We start from the raw sequence: 22489 nt of genomic DNA on the forward strand, positions 1-22489 counted from the left end.
TATTTCATTATGAACTTTTAAGTTGACTATTCACAGTAGATATTGTCTATTATTGGTACGGCAAAGTGCTTCATTGGAAATACAATACACAGAATCTATGACTACACAGAACTATGTAGAGGTATGAGAGTATTCATGTTGATATTTCAAAGTTGTGGTTGATGTTTTGAAACTGCAAGTGACAGATGAACGTTACCATAATAGAAATATAGTTGATATGATGAACGTGAGGATCGCAGCCTGTTGGAGTTCTTAAGAAGCACACGAGGGCAGCAACAAACTGAAGCAAACTCTTCCTCAGCTGCTAGAAGCCTGTAACACTACATGACATCACAGGAGCTTATTATTTATTTCATTGAGCAAATAAAACCACGAATACATTCATTTCACAACTTTATCTTTATTCATTTACTGGTTATTTTGTTAATGTCAAGATATTTTCAACCTCTCAAGCGATACAACTGCAGGCATTTTGAATCATCTACTTTTAAAAAGTTGAATGCTGAAACCGGAGTGTGAAGGGAATCATCACTATAATAAAACAGCTGTTCATATTCCATATTTATTTGCTGTATCTGAACAAGTGAAGCATGTTGTAAAATTGTCTTTACACACATCAGAGGAAGCCAAACAGAGCACACCCGAGTACAAAATGACACAATAGGCATGCCTTCATTAACACCATTTGATTTGTCACTCTACAGTAGCGCTTTTTAAAACTCGTGAACATCAAAGCATCATCGTCGTACATCACAGAATGAGCAAACTGCGTCACACGCGGCTGTTATTAATGTGCTGACGGAGGATGATTAAACAAATCAGTACTTTTTAAGATGTTTTACCGATAAACATTGATCCTGGTGAATTCTGTCGGTAACACCACCCTGTACGTAATCAGATAATTATGCACACGGTGGTTTGTTTGAAAGATCAGATAATAATGGCTTATTTCTCAAACACAGCTTACGGATAACCATTACTTCTCAACATGTCAGTGTTTCCATTAGGCATCTTTGGCAGTAAATCTGATACAGTGGTGAGGAGTGTTTAACCATCGAAGTGATGGGTTTTAAAGAGGGCATGAAGACATGATGTAGAATCTATGAACAGATAACCCCTTCACGTTCTCATTCATGTCCAAAACGTCTTTAAATTTGGGCTGCTGCCGTTTCTATTCACCTCTGTCCCTGAAAATGATTTGAACAAAACTAAAACGATTACGAAATATACACAAAGCAACCAAGAGCCACCTACCTAGGAATTACAAGCCCCATTTCACCATAGAAGCCCAGCAGCAACCGAAAGCTACAATCCAGTACCTGTGCTTTAATTTCACCCACAACTTTGTGAAACCATTATGTCAATGAAGACCACAGAGGGGACATCATTTCATGACGTTATGTCACGAATTGTCACAAACAGAGTTAACAGCTCTCATTTAGACAGGCAGCACACAGCATGTTACTTGCTCTCTCTCTCTCTCTCTTTATTTATATATCTATATAATGATTTTATCATTTCTGTACACACCCCTATACAAAGTGCAGCTATATATATCACATCATTTACACACAGGTCCAAACTCTTTTTTTTAGTACATAGGGATTTAACTCAGTAACTGTAATTATCCATCTAAAGCGAAGTCTTTCGAGACTGAACAATGAAGAAGTGACGGATTTAAAGACTCTCTAGATGATGATGAGAGCTAAACAGCGTAATCCCACGCAAAACATGGCAACAATGACCTCAGACATCCCCAAGCCCACAAAAATATATAACCAGTGTTTCAGTGGCGCATACTAGGTCTACATCATGGCAAGACTTAAATAAGAATGATGTTGAATACGTTTCTACAGTCTCAAAACTTGTGTATCAATAATGAACATTACAAGTTGTATGTCAGAGATGAGCGCTGAAGGGTAAAATGTTTGCAGAGAATAAAGGAAGCACACCTAACACTACTTTCCTAACTCTACAAAGTGCTAGTGTACAGGCATCTGGACACTAGATTGTGTGTAAGAAGACAGCAGGCCTCCTCATGCTATGGAGGGCCGAAACCTCATCCTGAAGAAAAACATTCAATGCCAAGACAAACACATCGTTTCATCTCTCATTGCAGCTACACGAGGCAATTTCACACGCTGGGAACTCCAAGATGATCATGAGGACAAACCGAAAAACTTTAACACAGAGAAACCACAACAACATAACGCCTGTGAAGCTTCGTTCCAGAGGATTTCATTGGGATGATGAGACAAAAGACAGACTATCGAAGAGAAGAGCTTTCTCTGGACATCGCAGCAGACTTTTTGTGACGCTGTTATGCTGCAATTTCCTATGGGCACAGAAGAGTTCCTGTGTCTATATGCTACACCAGAATGTACATTAAAAATGTTGCTTCGATTTCTAGCAACACAAATTTGATTACAGCTCATGTCCCCAAACATTTCAGGTTGTGGTTTGGACTGCATGAACCAGCCTGGTGAGATCAACGAGAGAGACAGAATGAGCTAAGAGGGACACACAGATGCAAACACAGACCGATGTTACCCCAATAAAAACAACCATGCATAACACACACAGGACAAAACACAGATGGAAAGAGCAAGCAACCAATGGAATTGCAGCGGGGAGTGAACGCAGATTCACATGTTGGCCGAAATGTAGCGGTCTGGGTAAGCGCAAACCAAAAAGTGCAACAGCAGCAGCATGAAAAACACAAGGTCTCAGACTGAGTGATGCAGACTGGGCTCCAATGACAGTGCAGGGGCTGATGGGATTTCAAGGATACTGCGCTACAGTAAATAAGTCTGCCTGGTGTATTGTTTACAGTGTGGCTCCAAACTACAATTAGCAAGGGAACGCTTGTTTAAGCCAATAATGGCAATTCTAGCAGCTTTCTACAGGACAACTAGTGGAGTTCATCACCATTTGGTGCATTATAATGATAGAGAGCATGTGGGAAAGATGTTCTGGAGGAAACGAAGGAAAAGAACATTCATGCGAGTTGAACACTGAGCTTATTAAGCTGTTTGGATGGAAACTATTTTGGAGACAAACGGTTCATTTAACTTTATTAATTCAGGGGCTGAATCAGGTTTGTATACTGCTGGATACGGACATTAAAGTATAGAGTGTAGCTGATAATGAATCATGCTTTATGTTAATGCTTCCACCAGCCTGTATTTTCACATCATTTGGAGAATAAATGCTACGTTTGATAGAGAAAGATGAGCGTCTGTGTATGAATCAGCTGAATGCTGCAGGGCAACGCTCAGTGAACAACTAAGCTCAACGAATTGGATTTTAAACTGAGGAGTGCTGCCGGTGAAAACGATGCTGCCTATTAAAGACACACACTGCTAAGCTTCGATTATGTGCGATCGTTTGAGTGCGTTTGTGTGATTCTGCCTGTCATCGGGGAGAGCTTTCACAGTCATCCTGTCTGTGCATGTACGTGCTTGTGTGTGTGTGCGCTTTTCATCTGTACAGCGACCTTGTGTGTGTGTGTGTGTTGTCTTTAACTGAGCATGACTACAGCTGTCCCCTAAAACCAACGTTAACAACGTTAACACGAACAAGTCTGGTTGCCATCTACTGTTCACATTGTCTCTTCCCGTTTGCGAAGCCCCCTCTCTCGACCCACATTTCAACCCCTTCTTAACCCACGCCAAGGCCCCTACAGGCCCCACCTCCCTCCTCTCCACCAATTACTGGAGCTCCTTCATCCTGTTGAGAGCGGAGCCGGCCTTGAACCACTCGATCTGCGTCTCATTGAAGGTGTGGTTTAGAGTGATGGACTCCTGGCTGCCATCGCTGTGCTTGATTACTGCCGTCAGGGCCTGGAGGTCGGACACAGGAGGCAAACGAGATCATGTGTCAAACATTTATCTTGTTTATCTTCAACGTAATGTTAAGAGAAGCTCAGCTGTCCTTTGGATCTGTGTTTCATTAGTGCAGAATATTCCTCACCTTGCCGGGAACAAGGGTTGGCAGCCCATTGATTGAAATTTTGTCGTCAGGGCGAATTTTGTCGTAGTCGTGGGGCTCGGCAAAAGTCAGAGGCAGCAGGCCCTGCTTCTTCAGATTAGTCTCTGAGGAGGAAAAAGAAAACGGATGGAAAAATGAGACGTAACAGCAACACGCTGACTCACACTGTACTTCCATCAGGTAACCAGAGAAGGGCTCCCCGTCTGTCAGGAGTATATCGGTTACACACGGAGATTAAAGCATGTGTCTCCAGTTCTCAGGATGAATTAGCTGTTCCATTTACACAGAATTCATGTGATTGGAAATCTTATTAGTCAAGACCAAATTATGTTGACAGACATGCAAACTATCAACTACACGCAACAGCACTGCTAGATCAGACAGGCTCTCATCGCCCCACTTACCTACATGTAGCCTCCAGTAATAAACTGGCCCTAATGGACTGTAAGTATAACTTGGGAGACTCTCTTAGACACTCTTTATTCTGGCAGACTGTGAACATGCCAGACTAAATGATCATCAGCTTGCTCTGGAACCCAAACATACAGATTAAGATACTGCTGCCCCGTTGCCTCTATGTGTGTGTAGGTGTATGGGTAGCTAGAATTCCCGCCTTGCGGTTGTTTGCTTCCGCCAACCAGTCAAGTTGCAGTTTACATCCACATCTGCCCAAAATGTGATCAATTCCTAATTTTATCCTTTTAGACATTGGTGTGAAATTGTCATAATCAGCATATGAATTCTTGAGTTATGGCCAAAAATGTGTTTTGTGACCTTTGACCACCAGATTCTAATCAGTTCATCCTTAAGTCTAAGTGGATGTTTGTGCCAGATCGACTGAAATTCCATCCAGAGATATTGCGTTCACGAGAATGGAACGGAAGGACTACCCGAAAACATCCACAAGCACAATAGAATTGGACATGGCTGCAGTGATGCAGATGATGTTTGCATGTTTTCTCTTTTTGTGCTCTGAAACTTACCGTGGATTCTGGCAAAGCTTTTGACGATAATGGCTCGTCCTCCAAGGTGTCGTGGTTCTAGGGCAGCGTGCTCTCTACTGGACCCTTCTCCGTAGTTCTCATCTCCAACCACCACCCAGTTCACTCCATTGGCCTGAATTATACAGTTAAACAAAGACAAAGAAAACATTTTAACTGCTGTCAGGATGAGGACAGAGAAGACAAGTAAAGTCCCAAGGAGGAGATGGGTTGCTGGAACTAACACGGTCTAATACAATAGTCCTGCAGTAGATCATGCCTTCATATAGGTTCACGGTTATAATGTTCAGTTCATCAACGGACACGGCTCATCACACTCACCTTGTAGTGGCGGGCCACATCAGGCACACCTCCGAAGTCTCCCGTCAGCAGGTTCTTCACCTTGTTGACGCCGTCATTGTCAATGTTGACTGCACCAATCAGCATATTGTTGGAGATGTTGTCCAGGTGACCGCGGAATTTCAGCCAGGGTCCGGCAGCGCTGATGTGGTCAGTGGTGCACTTTCCCTTCACCTACCGCGGCGGAGGAAAAGAGAGGACAGGAAGTTAAGTAACAGATAATAAACAACATTTAAAGTGGAGTTTTAAACAGCGTTGGGAAAGAATGAGCTAAAACATGATAATGTAATATAATATAAGTCTTGTAATCTGCACTAGTCCACCACAACTTCCCTTCCATTTCACTGCTCACCTTGATGAGGATCCTCATGTCCTCCAAGTCTTTTCCGTGCCACCTGTCGAAGGGCTCCAGAAGCTGCAGACGGTTGCTGGAGGGGCTCACGTTCACCTGAACAACATCAAATCAGAGGAAGATGTAAATATTCTTCAAAGAATATTTTCAAAAGGATAGTGGGGCGGACAACTTCCAGATCAAACTGAGTTTTATTTATACACCCAAAAAAATTGTTTTTGTCTTTTTCTGTCTAGACAACTGTCACATTACACCTTTTCTATCAAAACAAGCCTTGATCACACTGTTTCGTGTGCTGGTTCAAACTCAGCTCACTAAAAGGCTGTTTTATAGTTGGGATCAGATACTTTATCTTTTAAAAAAAAAATCAACATACCATTACTGAGGTGCCTTCGGCGGGGGGGTACTGGTAGGTGTCCTGGCCCGGGTCGAAGTCTTTTGAGGGGAGCTCGTCACCGGTGGGGGCCTCCAGCTTGAACTTCTCTCCATTTGGAGCCGTCAGGTAGTCGGTCTCTGGGTCGAAGTCGAGGGTCCCGGCGATCGCCATGGCAGTGACGATCTACATTGAATTACAGAAAAGGCATTTAAAGTGAGCAAATGTCAAAGCCATCGAGGGAAACACAAATAAGAATGTCATTGTCAAGTCCTCCACACAGCCACTATGCTGCATGCATGAGCTACTGGAAGTCTGTCTATTGATGCCCGTGTAATTATGAATCGCTGAGCTTGTTTTTTTTTTTGCTTGGTGTTCAACCTTTAGTACTTCTTACCTCAGGAGAGGTGACAAAAGCATGAGTGGCGGGGTTAGCGTCGTTCCTAGCGGTGAAGTTCCTGTTGTAGGACGTGACAATCGTATTCTTCTCTCCTTTTTTCACATCCTTCCTGAAGAAAGTCAAAACACAGAGCATGTTACGCTGATGCAGTGTGTCTAACCTACATCACTCAGAGGAATTTTTTTGTTTGATCTTTGATACGTTTCTGCAGCGAGCTACCAGTTTCATATCAGTTTACAAGACTAAAAGTCTACCGGCCTGCTACTGGACTACAGTGTACATTACATGCAACAATATGAAAGTGTTGGCACGAACATTTTGATGATTGCCCTGTTCTTACAGCCTTACTAGAGGAAGAGCAATTAAAGGGTTCATTCTCTTGGAAGGATAAATGAGTAAATCTCATGACATCTGCCTATAAGATTCACTGCATATAAATGTGTCATTGTGGCCTCTGATCTCAATGGCACACTGGTAGTACGAGAGGAAAGGTCACCAGAAACACTAGTATTCATATAAATATTCACGGTACATTTAATGGAAATCCAGTCAAGAACCAGTGTTGGTAAAGAGGAAATACTCCGGAATCAACATCTGGATATAATTCTGCAAAATGTTGTGGCAATCTGGCCAGTGGTTGTTGAGGTATTTTGGACCAAAGCATTGTCAGAACAGACTAATCAACTGCCATGATGCTGCTGCCAGTGGGGCACAATTAGCCAATTACAAATGAGGTTCATACCTGTCCCACTGTCCAATGCAGGGTCCACACGCATTGGCGAGGACGATTCCACCAACATCACTCAGGATCTTGGCCTGAAAGATGGAAAACATGAACATTTTAAAAGTATATCCTTTCCTGCATCTTCAAACACACACAATTCTATAAATGTATTATGTGTAAGAAGAAAAAAACAGCTGGAAAAAGACAGGAAACAAGCTGCCAATATGCTATGGGTCACTCGCTAAATGTTGGGGAGGTTCTGACTCACATATCCATCTCTCTCGATAGTGGCGCGGATCTGCTCAGAGCCAGGGGTGACAGTGAACTGGGCCTTGCACTTCATACCTTTATCCAGAGCCTGCTTGGCCAGAGAGGCCGCCCTGCCCATGTCCTCGTAACTCGAGTTGGTGCAGCTGCCGATCAGACCTGCAGGAGACAAAGTTCAATGTTTGTAAGAGGAGAACTGAGAACAAGAAAGCTAAAGTGAATGTGTATACAGTTACAGTTACAGGTTGGAAGTATTCATTTACATTTGTATATGAGAGGAAAATTGTTGAAGAGGAAAACGCACAAAAGACAAGCAAGTCTGTACTTACAAATCTTAATCATCATAATCTAGTCATTCTGTCAATGATTGGAATTATATTGCACTCAGTAGTAATATACTTTGGAGGACCGCATGACAGGGCTGTAATGTGACCTGATCATATCTGGTCAACAACACAGTTCGCAGGAACAAAAATAAGAAATATCCAATTTCTCGAGACAAAGCATTAAAAACATGGACGATTGTAAGATAATACAGCTGTGTCACAAATACTGACCAACTTTAACCTCCAGGGGCCAGCCGTTCTTCTTAGCTGTCGCTCCGATCTGAGACACGGGGTGAGCCAGGTCAGGGGTGAACGGTCCGTTGATGTGGGGCTTCAACTGTGAGAGGAGGAGGGAAACCACGCTTAATGAAGCAAAGTCACAATTTGAGTAAATGTGGGACATGTTTGCGTATGCTGTAATATATATATATATATATATATATATATATATATATATATAATATCAAAAGAGGAACACTAAAAGCACAATTAAGCTGCCTAATGCATGATTATAACCACACGATACCAAAAACAAGAAAGCGACAGTGACTGAATACATGACTAAATGAGAAGTGGGTGCTGTATTTTATTTTTATTTATTTTTTTGTGAACAGAACTTGAAATCTTCTCAGGAAAGTTTTACTTTACATACCAGCATAACAAAAATGGTAGGTCAGTGATTCTTGGTTTACTGCCCAGTGTCAGTATATAGGTCATTCATTAAGCTAATCAATGTTTTAATTAACAGGTTTCTATAATGACACGCTCGTCTTAACGTAGCACACCCTAATCAGATTATCTAATACATAACACTGTAACTCCTGACCTCCTGTGTCCACACACAGACTGATGTCACAATGACAACATAGTGAGCGTCACATGTTTTATGGTGGTAGGACTTAAATCCATTCTACATCCTGATTCTAGGTAAGTTTGTATTGTATTGCTGGATATTATTCTCTCACAATGCTCCAGAGAATCTTGGTTGGTTTTGGACATCCTAAAGTCTGTTTTGACCATTCCAAAATTGCAAAGTATACGGAGTTCTTTGCATACTACTGAAGCAGCACTATACCATGACTATTAGTACGACAGTAAAGATTAGTATGTAGGATGGATTTGGACATGCCGACACGACTGATGTTTTGACTCACCTCGCTCAGGTTAATCTCTACGACCTGGTCGTATTCACAGCCATTATCTGGGACCAAGTCATCTTTGAACTGATCAGCCACAGCAGAAATCTCTGAGAGGGGATGAAGAAGGGGACACAGTTGGAGGTAAGACACAGTGAATAAAGACTAAACAGACAAGAGACTAACAGTAGGACACTGACCTCCACGGCCAGTCTTCTCCATGTACGTCTTCATGCGGTGGTTGTAGGGGAAGATGGACGTGGTGGCTCCAATCTCAGCACCCATGTTACAGATAGTGGCCATTCCTGAAAAAAATAGAGTGTCACTTTACCCTTGGAGTAAAATATACTGCCCCAAGTTTGAAGACATCGAGCAAGATATGGATGTTAGTTTGAGCCGTCTCCTGTCTTTGACTTTCAGATAAACACAGAGAATGTCTTCCACCAGCGTTTCAGGTCTCGTATTGTATCTCATTCTTACCAGTGCAGGAGATGGAGTCAACTCCGGGCCCATGATACTCCACAATGGCTCCAGTTCCGCCCTTCACAGTCAGGATGCCAGCCACCTTCAGGATGACATCCTTTGGAGAAGTCCAGCCAGACAAGCTTCCTGTCAGCTTCACTCCAATCACCTGAAGGAAAAAAAACAAAAAACCACACACAGGCTTAAACAAAACAAACTGATTAAGTGGTTGAAACTGCTCATGAAATTAAAATTCATATACAAGAACTCACATTAGGACACTTGAGCTCCCATGGGATTCCAGCCATGACATCCACGGCATCAGCTCCACCCACTCCAATACAGACGGAGCCCAGGCCACCGCCATTAGGAGTGTGGGAGTCTGTACCAATCAGCATCACTCCAGGATAGGCATAGTTCTCCAGGATGATCTGTCCAAATAAAAAGGGACATTCACAGTCAGCCACACATTCTTCCCTTGTGACATAACATTTCGACAGACTGCTATTTGAAATGGACTACTTTTCTGTAAAGTGAAGGTCAAACATCCAAGAGAAACAACAATATGCAAAACATAACAAAAAATGTTCTAGTATTAGAAAAGCCATTTATAGCATTGTTATAAAATCAGCGTACTGTACCTGATGGATGATCCCTGATCCGGGTTTCCAGAAGCCTACTCCATATTTGGCAGCAGCAGTGGCAAGAAAGTTGTACACCTCCTCGTTTACTTCCTGTGTTAAGAGTGAATGTGGAAGAGTTATAGTCATATAGGATTTAGTTGGTAAATGAACAGAATATGTCTTCTAATGGTATGTGAAGGGTTTGTTTACATCTGCATATGACGTGGTAAACACAGCCTGGGCAGATAACCCCTTTATTTACATTTTATTTTACTTTATTTCCTGTTTCTTTCCATAAATTCCGGTTAATTCCCATGGAAAGTTCACACCTTGACAATTCCCAGAATTTTGCAACCCTACTTCTGATGTCAATTTGCAACCGATGACTGTACCATAAAAATATATGTACAATATACTGCGTATAATACTCTGTCCTGACCTTGGCCCTTTGCAGATCCTCCGGCCCTCCGATCTGAGCCTCGATCAGGTGATCACAGTGGATGGTGGAGGGAACCGCCACCCTGGGCAGACCGCTGCTGATAAACTGAAGCATTGCCATCTGAGCAGTAGCATCCTGCATAGCCACGCGGTCTGGACGCAGGCGCAGATAGGTGCGGCCGCGGTCGATATCCTGCCCTGCTGGATCATCCAGGTGACCGTACACAATCTTCTCCGACAGAGTGAGAGGCCTGCTGAGCCTGGTGGCATGGTTTAATGGAAAGATGCGTTAAAAACTGTGTTGTGCTGGACATGAATTGTAGATAATATAAGCTAAAAACGTGTAATATCTATACAAATGTCCTTCTATCTTGTCTGTTGCAAAGAATCATGGAAAAAGCCCTCAACACCAAAAATAATCTTATCAGGACAGCACACACTAACTTTTCATATAACAGCCACACAAAAGGCTTTTCCTATTCCTGGATTACAGCATGTGCTAAGCTCAGTGAGAGAGAAACACCAGGACGTCTAAAGTTAGCTCCGTGGACCCGGCTGGGTCTCACAAGTCAACACTGTGGTTAACGCTAAGATTAACTGTGCAACTGTAACAAACACCAGCCATTCCTCGTGAGCCAAACTGTAATCAACAAGGACTCTGTATGTTCATGTGTATTTCTGAGAAGGGCAACCGCTGACCTCCTGCGCACGATGTTGATGTTCTCGTGCATCTTCTCATAGTTAATGCTGGAGTCGGGCTCAAAGCGGCTCATGGCCACCTTGGCCTTGGCGCTAAAGGCTGCGGAGACATGAATACGCCTTGCCCCGGTTCCAAGGGCGAGCTAGACCAGAGGAAACAGAAGACAGTTTTGAGGAATAACACCATAAACAATGTTTTACTGTGCAGTCCACGACTGACACATTCAGTTTTGTGTTACATAATAACTATGAAGGGGAAACGAAGGCAATTAAAACTTTTTGTGCTGTGTCATGAAGAGTGAATTTGAATGTCAGGATTTTGTTCATGCTAGTATTGAGTACAGGCTGTTCAAATACTGCCCACATCTTCCTGCTACAGCAATATCAGACGGTATGAAGCCTTTCACGATCTTTCTTTCAATAACTTAAAAGTCTGCAATGTAAAGCTTTATTAGACTGACTGTTTAATCAGGACACTGCTTCAGGTTTTTGAGTAATTTGTAATAGGTGAGGTCATTTGCCACTACCAGCAAAGTAAGCTATAATATTATTATTATACCCATGCTAATGAATGAGTGATAGTAGGCGATACATAACGGATGCTATGCTCACTTACTATCTGACCCTCAGTGTTGATATTCAGTGGAAAGTCACTGTGCTCAGAAAAAAACTGGGTGAAAGTTTATAGAGCTCATATTTCAGTGGGTAGCCTCCCCTGCTAAGCTGTTAGTAAACAGTGTACTGTATTAGTCACTATGTATACGCACTAGAGATAACAGGCAAAGTAGATCAGAGGAGCACTATTAAATACAAACCAGATCTGTGCAAATAAACAAGCTGCAGTGGAACATTTGCTCAAACGCCCTCACACTGACACACTACTGGGCAGCAGGTTCAGTGTTTCAGACACTTATTTTGAGAGTAACAGGTAGCAGGTGCTGGTGGTTCATAAATAACCTGTTTGAATGCATAGTTTTTATATAATGTATACTCAATGCAATAATATGCCATCTACCGCGACCCAAATAATAAACTAAACGTGATTTAAAAAGTGAGACTGAGGACTGTGGCCTTTTACACTTTGTCAATTGATTCTCCTTAAATGGAAAAAAGACAATGTCATCCTCTCATAAATGTTGGCTGAAGGAGGTAAATCATAAACTCAGACAACTCAAGCACGTTACTCTGGCAACCATTTTCGTATTCTTTCTCCGTAACCTTGCGATCACCTTGCAAACATCAGGGCACCTAGAGACATTTTTAGCCTCTATTCAGTTAGTGTTGACTGAATCTGACACTGCTATTAACAATAATACGGTATAATATTGGTTGCTGTAAGGTCGGTAATAGTTTATAACCGTTCGAATGCGTCGCTGTCATGAGTCAAGCGAGGACACGGTGACCTGTCTCGAGCGGCTCGGTGCGCGCGCTAATCTACACCGTCATTCGTCAAACTTAAGCAATGGCGGCTTCACTACACGACATAACATATCTGCTGTCACACATGTACTCGATAGCAAGGCATTTACAAACTCTGGAAGAGTAAAATAACGTTTTCTTACCCGCAGCCTAGTGACAGTTAAGCAGTAAGACGCCATTTTGTTCACTGACAAAGATGAGTGTGTCGCCCTCATGTGACGTAACAGGCTTAAGGAGCCCGTTATTTTATCATTGGGTTAAATAATAAATACAAAATATAATAAAAGCCAATGTTTTTATAATTAAAATAGAATATTGTCAATATCATTAAAAATGATAATATAATAATATGTTAGATATATAGATATGTTAAAAAGTTCTCTAAGCAGGGGACTGCCAATGACAGGCGCCCGGAGAGCAATTTGGGATTCAGTGTTTTGCTCAGGTACACTTCGGCACAGAACACGTAGCAGGCTAGGATCGAACTGCCGACCTCGCGGTTACCGGACAACCCTTGCTACTACATGAGCCACAGTAATAACAATAATATTTTACTATTATTCCATAAACCTATTGATGAGAGATTAACACCAGTTATATTCCCTTACAGTCTTTCTCTGATTTCTCTATTAAGTTTTTACATGACTTATATGTGCCAGTATCCTGATAACGTAGATAACATCTAGATGTAATATAAATCCCACATGTATAGACTACTATAAACAGGCAACTAGGCAAAACTAGGTATTTGAATTACGTGTTACTTTATACTCCTACTGAACTTCATTTCAGAGGAAAATGTTGTCATTTTACCACACTACATTTATATGACTGTTTTCAGAATTCACCGTCCTACAAAGTGTAGTATTACTTATTTTCTTCAGTAAAGTTCTCAATACTTACTTAACACCATATTTTAATGTAATATAATAAATAGCATGCTATCACATATAATATGATATAAATATAATGAGTATGTTTTCATAGTTTAATGCAATATTAGACACTAATTGCATAAAAGCACGACGTAACCTTGGCTGGAGGACACTGAAGTAAGCAAATGTAAAACATATATTTGGGCTTTGTACCATGTGGTCCATTGGTGCGTCATTTCAACCCTATCCTATTTTGATAATTTTCTCTACCTCTAATCCATCACACAATACTTCAAAATACCCTAAAGCACGTCTTATAACTTAACACTCTCATGACCACACACCATTTAGTGATAAGAACACCATCTCCCACAAGCCCCTGGTAAAAGTCAGGTCTCTTTAGCTCTCTGAGTGGACGATGCAGCCCAATAATCTGATGGTCCTCCCCCATCTCAGCCAATAGAGACTCTGTTGCTATCACCGCTTGTATTTTTAGCAAATTATTCAGCACCACAGAAAACTACAAATATCCCTCCGCCAATTAAACTAGAGCCCGTAAGGTAAACATAGAGAAGAAACGGCCTAATTTTCTGATTTTTTGCGTCTCTGTTTTCGTGAAGACTATGAATTGACATCTTGTCTAGAAAGTGACGAGTGAGTGAACAGTTATGTTTTTATTTTTAAGTATTATTGTTGGTGTTGTTGTTTTAATAACCTTATCCGCTGGTTAATAATAATATAGGTAATGTGCATAGAGATGACATTAATGGTTTGTTGAGAGGGGAACATAATGCACTAATGCCGTTATATGGAATAATAAAGCAGCAGCTACTATAATATGGAGAAAGTAGTCCCTGCCGTCACGGCCGTGTGGGCGAGTCACCCTGTATAAATACGCCGGGTTGTCAAACAGTAAAGTTTCTCTGGACCATCCATGCAAACTGTCAGCTGAAGACAAACTGGGAAACCCTGTGGCCATTTGAGAATTGGGGCAGCAGTTAAGACATTCAACAACAATAAGGTGAAAAATATCTAGTGGTCAGCATCTGAATCACCGACTCGACACATCCGCCTTGAAATCCGAGACTACACAAGGGAATTATAACAGAAACGCATGAGTACAAGTGGAGCTAGTGCATCAGTGACGGTAGGTGAGTAATTAAATGTCAGCCGGTGCATGAAATAGGTTAATTCTATTTAAATGCACAGGCGTGTTCATTGTCAACAGCATGTTGCTGTGTGTTGATGTCTTCTTGCTTGGAAAAAATGCTCTGACTGAAATGAATGACTTCACTGGTTCAGCCATTGATTGAAGACTCCTCTTTTGTTTTCGTCTTAGCCCGTTATGTATTAGCTGAAGTGACCCAGTCTGCTCAGCTGTCATGGGTATTTTCCATTTTATACGGTGTTTGAAGGGGTTGTTTATGCTGAGGAGATGCTCTCCTCTTCAATGCTCAGTGAGCATATACTGGTTCCCCACTTAATTAGCCTTATCCTTTAATTTACAGCGACAATTTTGCACGGGTGTCAGCTGAACAGTGTCCTTTCTGCTCCAGTGCCTTTTGACTTGACATATGGCAGTAATCCCCAGGTAGACCCTGTCCCCTTATTATCCGAGCTTGTCATCACACAGGCAAACCTGGAGGATATTTCTCCAATCTCAACCCTCGTCTTGTACATTTACCTCAGTTATTTGGCATCTGGTAGATGTGCAACATATTCCCAATTCAAAGAGGTCTATAAACATCAATCTGTTTGAAGCTCTAATGGGAGGAAATTGAAGTGAGGGGCCTTTTTGTAACAAAAGAATAAAATCCTGATAATATCATGTGCTGTTGTATGTGTGTGGACCACTCTGTTCAGCACAGGCCTCTCTATACTGTATGTTGTGCTTAACCCTCGGTTCTAATCTCTCTTAAGGCCCTTTTGCTTTCATATATCTGCACATTAGCCTGTGCTACTTGTAAGCTCACCGTGGATGTGCTGCTTAAATAGATCAAACCTGACATGCAGTGGATACTTTGCAGCACACAGTGCCACACATTTGCGGCTCTGATAATGAGTCGATGTAAACAAAAATAGCACTGTAGCGCCTGCCGTTGCTCTGACCCGCAACAACAGGCCTGTAAAAATGAATCTAGCTCCTTTTTTGAAGCTGTGTCCCACATCTGCAGGTGAAGAATATAAATATGAGCACAGCAGAGGGGATTTATCATTTATGAACATGAAAGATTGGGGGGGGGGGATTTTTTTTTTAATTGAAATTTCAAGCTGTTATGATTTAGAGCATTTATTGCACTCCCAAAGCAACACATCTGCACCTATTCACTGAGCTATTCCTTTAATGTCATTGGATGACATTGGACATCTTGTGTATCCTGCTGTTGCCTCTATATAATGAGAGAAATACTGCTGTAGGTAGCTTAGCCGCGTGTGCACACAAGGTTTTTAGTGATGATGGCTCGTGCAGGTGATGGACCTCCTGTGCTCAAAGATCCCATTTTCTCCACTCCCTTCCACTCACTTTGAACTCAGGTTGTGGAGAGGAATTTGCACCATAGATGATGCAAAATGGGGCCCTATTTATAGCCCATTCCAACCAACCCCCATCTTTTTCTTCAATGTCACCTTTTTCATGCGATAGGGGAAATGTAAATCTCGTCTTGAAATGTCACTCCCACAGCCCTGCGCCCAGCCTGTGCAGCTTTATCTGTAATAACATTAGAATTGTCTTTAATCGGAGGCGTCTTCCTAATCTTAGCCTCCGAAGCCCCATCTGGCAGGGAAGTGAATGTGAGTGAATTGTTTGTGTGCGTGTGTGTGTGTATGCCTATGGGGGGAGGGGAGGGGGTTATTGCACGCACTGCATGGTGGGAAATGGTGTTCTGGGAAGTCAACCAACTGCCCTGCCATTTTACACCTTCTTTCTTTGTGAATCTTGTGGTTTTATTGTTTTGATCATGTTCTTTTTCTAGCATGTAATTGTTCATTCGGTTTGACTGTGCATGGGGGGGAATGGACCCTGTGTGACTGTGTGAAGGCATTAAGCAGGAAGCACTCCGTGGGATTCAGATTATGAAGGATTTATGAAGCCCACAACACGGCATCTGTTGCATCCGTCAGTAGATCCTGCAGTCGATGAACGCAAAATATAAAACGTGTATAATTGCTGTGTGTTATTGAATAAAAATAGTGATGGTGGAAGTTAATTTGCTCACATGTACTGTATTTCTGCTATCCTGTCTTAAAAAGATTAGATTCCTAAAGGCGTTATGGTGAGCTAAATCTAGTTATGATGGCTTCAAAGGCACTTCTTGAACAAATTGTCAATTTTTTTTATTTGAATGTTTGCCCTCACAGGTCAGCATACAAATCTCTCAATCCAAAGCGTATTAAGCCGTGACACTTCCACTGGTCTCATACATGCAGACGTGAATATCCCTTGCTTTCATCAGATCAATGATATAGCTTTATGGAGGCTTGAGTGTGCCATTCAAATAATTATGTAAATCAATGAAGCGTCCCACTTAACTGATATATTTACCCGGGTTACACAGGTTTCTGTCAGTTTATTGTGACCAAAGGCACCTTAATTGGGCAGCCTTTCTTTACTGTGATGCGGTCTGTGTGTGTATATATATATATATATATATATATATATATATATATATATATATATATATATATATATATATTTTAATTGCAATAGTTCAAACAACTAGCAAATAGCATTAATATGCAAGTTCTGGTATATTTTAGTGCTGTGTTCAAACTAAAACAAACGTGTGTCAATAATATTTGCTTACATGTATAACATGATGAGCTACAATTAGTTCCTGAGAGTCTGTTTGCTCTGCTTTCTAGGTCTATAAAACATAAACATGATTAGTCGTCTACAGCTGGATAGCAGTGTCCGTCCCTCTTTGTTTTTGATCCATCTCTCCTTAAATCTTCCTCTGGTTCTTTCCATGTAAAATGACAGCTTTCTTCTGTTTCCTTCTCCACAGTTGGGACCTGACAACATTGTTGCATATCTGTGAGGACAAAAGACGGCCTGCAACTTGCTGCCCCTGCGTTCAAGGTGCCTTTACCATGGTGACACTAAAAGAATCCTACACGTTACAATAAGCCAGAGGAAGAACTCCTTGCCACTGTTTCGTTGCCTCCGCGTCATCTTGATCACTTTGCTCTCAGGGCGGTGCTGACCTGGTGCAGCCATGCATCTGGAGGTGAAGGTCGCCCTCAACTTCATCGTGTCCTACCTGTACAACAAGCTGCCTCGGCGTCGAGCTGACCTGTTCGGCGAGGAGCTGGAGAGGATACTGATGTCTCGTTTTGAGGGCCACTGGTACCCTGAAGCACCTCTCAGGGGCTCAGCCTTCCGCTGCATTCACCTGGGAGCGCCGAGGGACCCCGTGGTGGAGTTGGCCGCCAAGAGGAGTGGACTGGACACGGAGGAAGTGCGCGCAAATGTCCCTGCAGAGCTCAGCGTGTGGATTGACCCTTACGAGGTATCCTACCAGATTGGGGAGAAAGGGGCAGTGAAGGTCCTCTACCTGGAGGACCCTCCAGTCCTCGGCTGTGACGGCGAGAGGGCCGAGGGGGTGATCAGAGAGGGCAAAGGAGACGCAGAGGCGGAGGAGGCCAAGAGTCTGGGCTTTAACCCAGACGCTCAGGTGTTCGTGCCAATTGGAAGCCAGGCGTCTCCTGCCCTCATGCCATCGCTCTCCAGCTCTCCCATCCCTCTGTCTGCCCAATCCTGCCCCGGGCTCTTCAGTTACCCCAGTTCCAGCACGCCCACCGACCCCACCGCCCACTCCTCGAACACCTCGACCCCTTCTCCGCCCAGCGGGGGGCTGCCCTACCTCTCCGCTCAGCAGCCGCCCTCCGCTCTCCCCGCCGCCCGTCCTCAGCCCATCACGTTCACCACCGCCAGCTTCGCCGCCACCAAATTCGGCTCGACCAAGATGAAGAAGTGCAGCGGGGCCGGGTCGGCGGCCGGCCCCGGAGCCGCCATAGCGCCTGCCCAGAGGATGCTCACCCGCTCTCCCACCACCATCTCGGCACCAGAGCTGCTCAAGCACAAGCCCCTGTCTCTCTCCTTGCACTCGCTCGGAGGTCCCATCGCCAGCCAGCTCTCCCCCAACGCCAAAGAGTTTGTCTACCCAGGATCCCCGGGCCCCCTTTACTTTGATGCCGACGCCCAGCCCATGCAGCCGCTCGCTAGCCCATTCCAACCCCCCCACGCTCTCAACACCCATCCGTCCTTTGACCCGTTCTCCAGCCCTCCCCCTGCCCAGAGTGTGGGCATCATTGGCAGCAACGGAGGAATCCCCTACATGGAGAAGCCGCCATTCGTCGAGGGTTTAGGAAGCTACAACCTGCAATATCCTAGCCAGTCCTTCCAGCCCGTCGTACTGGCCAACTAAGCCTTCATTTGTAACGCTAACAACTGTTGTAGGAGGAGGTGGGTTTGGACAATGATGCTCCAGATCTTTTCAGTTTTTCTAAGAAATTGATACTAATACAAGTTTAGAACTACAAAGATTTAAAATACCCCGTTCCACTGAATAATTCATGTGATTGGTTTTGTTCCTCCATTACCCCCCCCCCCCCCAACCACACCCCACCCTGACCTATAGTCCGTTGCCGTTACTCATCACGTTCTGTGTGTTTGCTTTGACAGGAATGGGTAGGAGGCGGGTGGGGGTTGGGTGTTGCTTTCTACCTTGAGCTGTTGCCAATCTCATTATTTGTTTTTGCATTGAATGTTAATATGAGGGACTTTTTTTTTTTTTCTTTTTCTTGACTTGTTGTTTAATGGACCCGGCTGTAGTATAGCTCCATTTTGCACTGCACTGTCATGCTGTGAAAAAGGACCTCGCCAAGTCCTGCAGGGAGCGACGGCTGTGGAAAAGCTCAGCACTTTGCTCTGCAATCTGCTCTGCCCTACTTGCAACAAATACAGAGAGGGGGGCGTGTGCGTGTGCGTGTGCGTGTGCGTGTGCGTGTGCGTGTGCGTGTGCGTGTGCGTTCTGTTTTGTTGTGGCTCAGCGTGATGGAGAGACTCATTGTTTGTACGGTGGGCCCGTTCCCCTTGAAAGGCACTCGTGCGCGCACACATTTTGACACTGTTGTTGTTGCCGGGCGTAAATCGGAGGCAGTTTATCGTCAGCTGGAATGTGTACATGACACGAGTTTAAATGGAAGTGAGAGCAGTGGAGGGAGCAGAAAGAGAGCATCGGGGGTGTTAAGGGCTGTGTGATGTATAAGAATGTGTTGTATCTGTCGGGGGGGGGGGGGGAGAAACTGCAGCCGGGAAGGTCAGGGAGACCTTGGTGAATGTGAAAAACAAGTAAATCTTTGTATTTTAAGACGACGACGATGCGCTGATACCTCAATCATACAGACTGGGACGCAAGTTATGGTTTCACACATGTATTCAAATGGAGAGACACACACACAGAAATATGCGCACAAATGCACAATACCAGTCAGCAGTGTGTGTGTGTGTGTGTGTGTGTGAAGGTGACGAGGCGTAGGGGATGCAGTAGGGATTGTGATAAATGGCTTCGTATGACTTTGACTATGAAGGAGAGGTTTTCCTCTGCAGGAAGGGGGAGAGAGGGGGATAAGAGAGAGAAGGGAAGACCGGAGAAAACGAATAAGGGGGAGAGAAGCAGCTCGAGGGTTCTGTTGCCTCTGTGGCTACCAGGCTGTATTGGCTCAGAGAGCGACACTTTGAAACCCAGAACACGTTTCTGGTGAGCTTAAATGGTATTGAAGCCAAAGGCTCACACTATTCTCTCCCTCGTCTTGTGATTCTTCAGAGATCTGTGGCTGCCAACAATGGACAAACCAGAATGGTACAGTTACAGGTTGCTCTCTCTTTCTTTTTTTTTCCCCCAGTTATGTGAACAAAGATGCAACGGTGAATGTTCTTTCACTGGTCTGTAGCTTTTGTCGCTTTTATTGGATGGCTTGTCAGATCTCTGGAAGTCTGCTGTTTTGCTAACAATGGTTTGTTTACCAGCCGTGTCCACGTGATTGTCGGTTAGTCACTGCAGGGAAGGGTAACTCTCAGATGTCCATTTGAGCTGTCCAGCACTTTATTACTGGGCTCCTGAGGCGGTGTGTCGCCCACAGACACGAGCGCTGACACCATTCCTTTGCCCGCTGTTTGGAAATGGCACATTTTTATTCAGCTATCATGAAATGCTTTAGAGATTCAAACGGGAGCTTAATTTGCATTCAAGTGCATCACGCTGGTGAGGAGGCGCAGTTGGTCGTGTCCGTTTATTTGAATGTTTTCAAGTCGATGTTTTTGTATAAGATGACCCGTGGACCCTTGACTTGTGCTCACGCTGGTTTTGCAATGTGACAGATTGTCATACGCATGCGAGTTTGTATTTCTTTTTTTCTTTTCAAGGGGAATGGGTGGAGAGGTACACATCGTAAAGGGGAAAGATTTATAGTTTTATGTTTTGTAATTTATTTCCAATATTTCTATATTTTTGTTTTTGCAAAATGATCACATACATTTGTATGAGTAAGACATGACAAGTCCAGGAATATGTATATACAAAGTTCTTATGTTCAGATTCTTTGTTTAGTTTCTTACATGCCGAGGTTATTTTTCCAGAAAATAACATGAATATATGCAAACTGAAGACAAAAATAAAAGATGTACAGAATAAAGTATTGAATGTGTATTGTACCTTGTGCAGGATTTGTCTAATAAGACGGGTAAATGTATTCGTTCTTCAAGTTGGATTTGAAGCTTAAGATGTGAATGTTTACAGTGGGTTTGTGTGGGAAAGGATGGCTGATATCACACTTTTTTTCAGAGTTTTTCCCAGGGCAGCCTGACAACGCTACTCCCATAGGCAGTACATTTAAACCAAAAAACCTTTTCAGTGCAATGTCTATTCCCCCCTTGTTATGTGAATTCACTGCATAGTGTGGTCACCCCGCTTATTTTCCCCCTGAATAAGTGTCCATCACTGGATTTTGTTGTTTTTTGGGGGGGAGAGGGTTTGAAAAACTATTATAAACTATTTCTCATCAACAATAGTGAATAACTCTCCTGTTTTTGTCTGTGCTACTAGAGTACCTAAACCCAGAGATAGATATATACATATATATTTTGACCTCCCTCATATATATATATATATATATATATATATATATCTATATATCTATATATATCTATATATATATATCTATATCTATATATCCATATATCCCACCTCATGCTTTCTCAGTGGGCTCTCTTCTCCCCACCAGCCTGGTCCTTTGGTCCTGATACTATAGCCATATCCCAGACTGTCTTTTGCTTACACAGATGCTCACCCTTCTCCAGTGCAATGTAATGCCATAATTTAAATTACCCTGAAGGATTCAAGGGGTCTCTACCTCTCTGCACCCGGGAATGAAAAAAAAAAAGAAATCCAGTATATCTCCTCTTTAGGAAGACAGTGTTACGGCAGGTTTAAGAAGGATAAAGGAAATGAATGTGCTGTGAATGTGATCTGTTGTTAGTCAACCCTGGTTGAGATGGCCTGTGGAAAATACATGAGGAAACTGCTCATCTTTTGTTGTGTGTGTGTGTGTATGTTAAAGAGATGTTTAGTCTCATGCATGTCCAAAAAGTCCAAGTGACAACTTTTAGTTTATTTTTTTCCATATTTGTCAGATTATTCCGAACAAACGAGGTGTGTTGTTAAATTTGCTCTGCGTACGAATCGGGCTCTTGAGGTGAGAGATCTGAGGGATTGCTGTAAAAGCTGTTTTGCCCTCGCGTCTTTTAAAAGTGAATGCTGGTTTGTTTCCCACTTGAAAAGAACACTTTGGTGTTTCAAAAACGCCGCAGTTCGACTCTAAACGCAGGCTATTCCACAATCAGGGTTGAACATCAATGAGGAGGAAAAACAAGAATTTTGTATTCTGATGTCCTTTTGCTTATATCGATGTGTGCGTTTTATTTTGCACTTTGGAATATTTCATTGTCATAAAAGAAGTTTATTTTCTATGTAAAAAATTTAACATTTAAGATTAAAATAGAT

At 43.0% G+C, this 22489-nt stretch overlaps 2 protein-coding genes across 2 annotated transcripts; one reads left to right on the forward strand and one right to left on the reverse strand.

The window, feature by feature from the left end:
• Positions 1-390: 390 nt before the first annotated feature.
• LOC306709412 (aconitate hydratase, mitochondrial-like) lies at positions 391-12764 on the reverse strand (the record flags this gene model as incomplete). Its single annotated transcript, XM_079177531.1, has 18 exons — positions 391-3842; positions 3973-4094; positions 4974-5106; positions 5313-5504; positions 5683-5778; positions 6059-6241; positions 6453-6564; positions 7198-7271; positions 7448-7605; positions 8004-8109; positions 8927-9018; positions 9109-9213; positions 9389-9539; positions 9643-9801; positions 10012-10104; positions 10433-10691; positions 11131-11273; positions 12693-12764. 18 exons carry the CDS (start codon positions 12762-12764, stop codon positions 3711-3713), a joined length of 2382 nt encoding a protein of 793 aa, XP_079033657.1. The 3' UTR covers positions 391-3710.
• Positions 12765-17571: 4807 nt separating this feature from the next.
• tob2 (transducer of ERBB2, 2) lies at positions 17572-19034 on the forward strand. The gene has a single exon (XM_079176833.1). The coding sequence runs from the start codon at positions 17642-17644 to the stop codon at positions 18851-18853; it is 1212 nt and encodes a 403-aa protein (XP_079032959.1). The 5' UTR covers positions 17572-17641; the 3' UTR covers positions 18854-19034.
• The last annotated feature ends 3455 nt before the right edge of the window (positions 19035-22489 follow it).

This window comes from Pholis gunnellus (assembly GCF_910591455.1).
Source record: "Pholis gunnellus genome assembly, chromosome: 17".
In the NCBI taxonomy this organism is placed as follows: domain Eukaryota; kingdom Metazoa; phylum Chordata; class Actinopteri; order Perciformes; family Pholidae; genus Pholis; species Pholis gunnellus.

Bases quoted from the DNA above. Each gene is read 5' to 3' on its own strand.
- tob2 (XM_079176833.1), top strand. From the start codon at position 17,642: ATGCATCTGGAGGTGAAGGTCGCCCTCAACTTCATCGTGTCCTACCTG.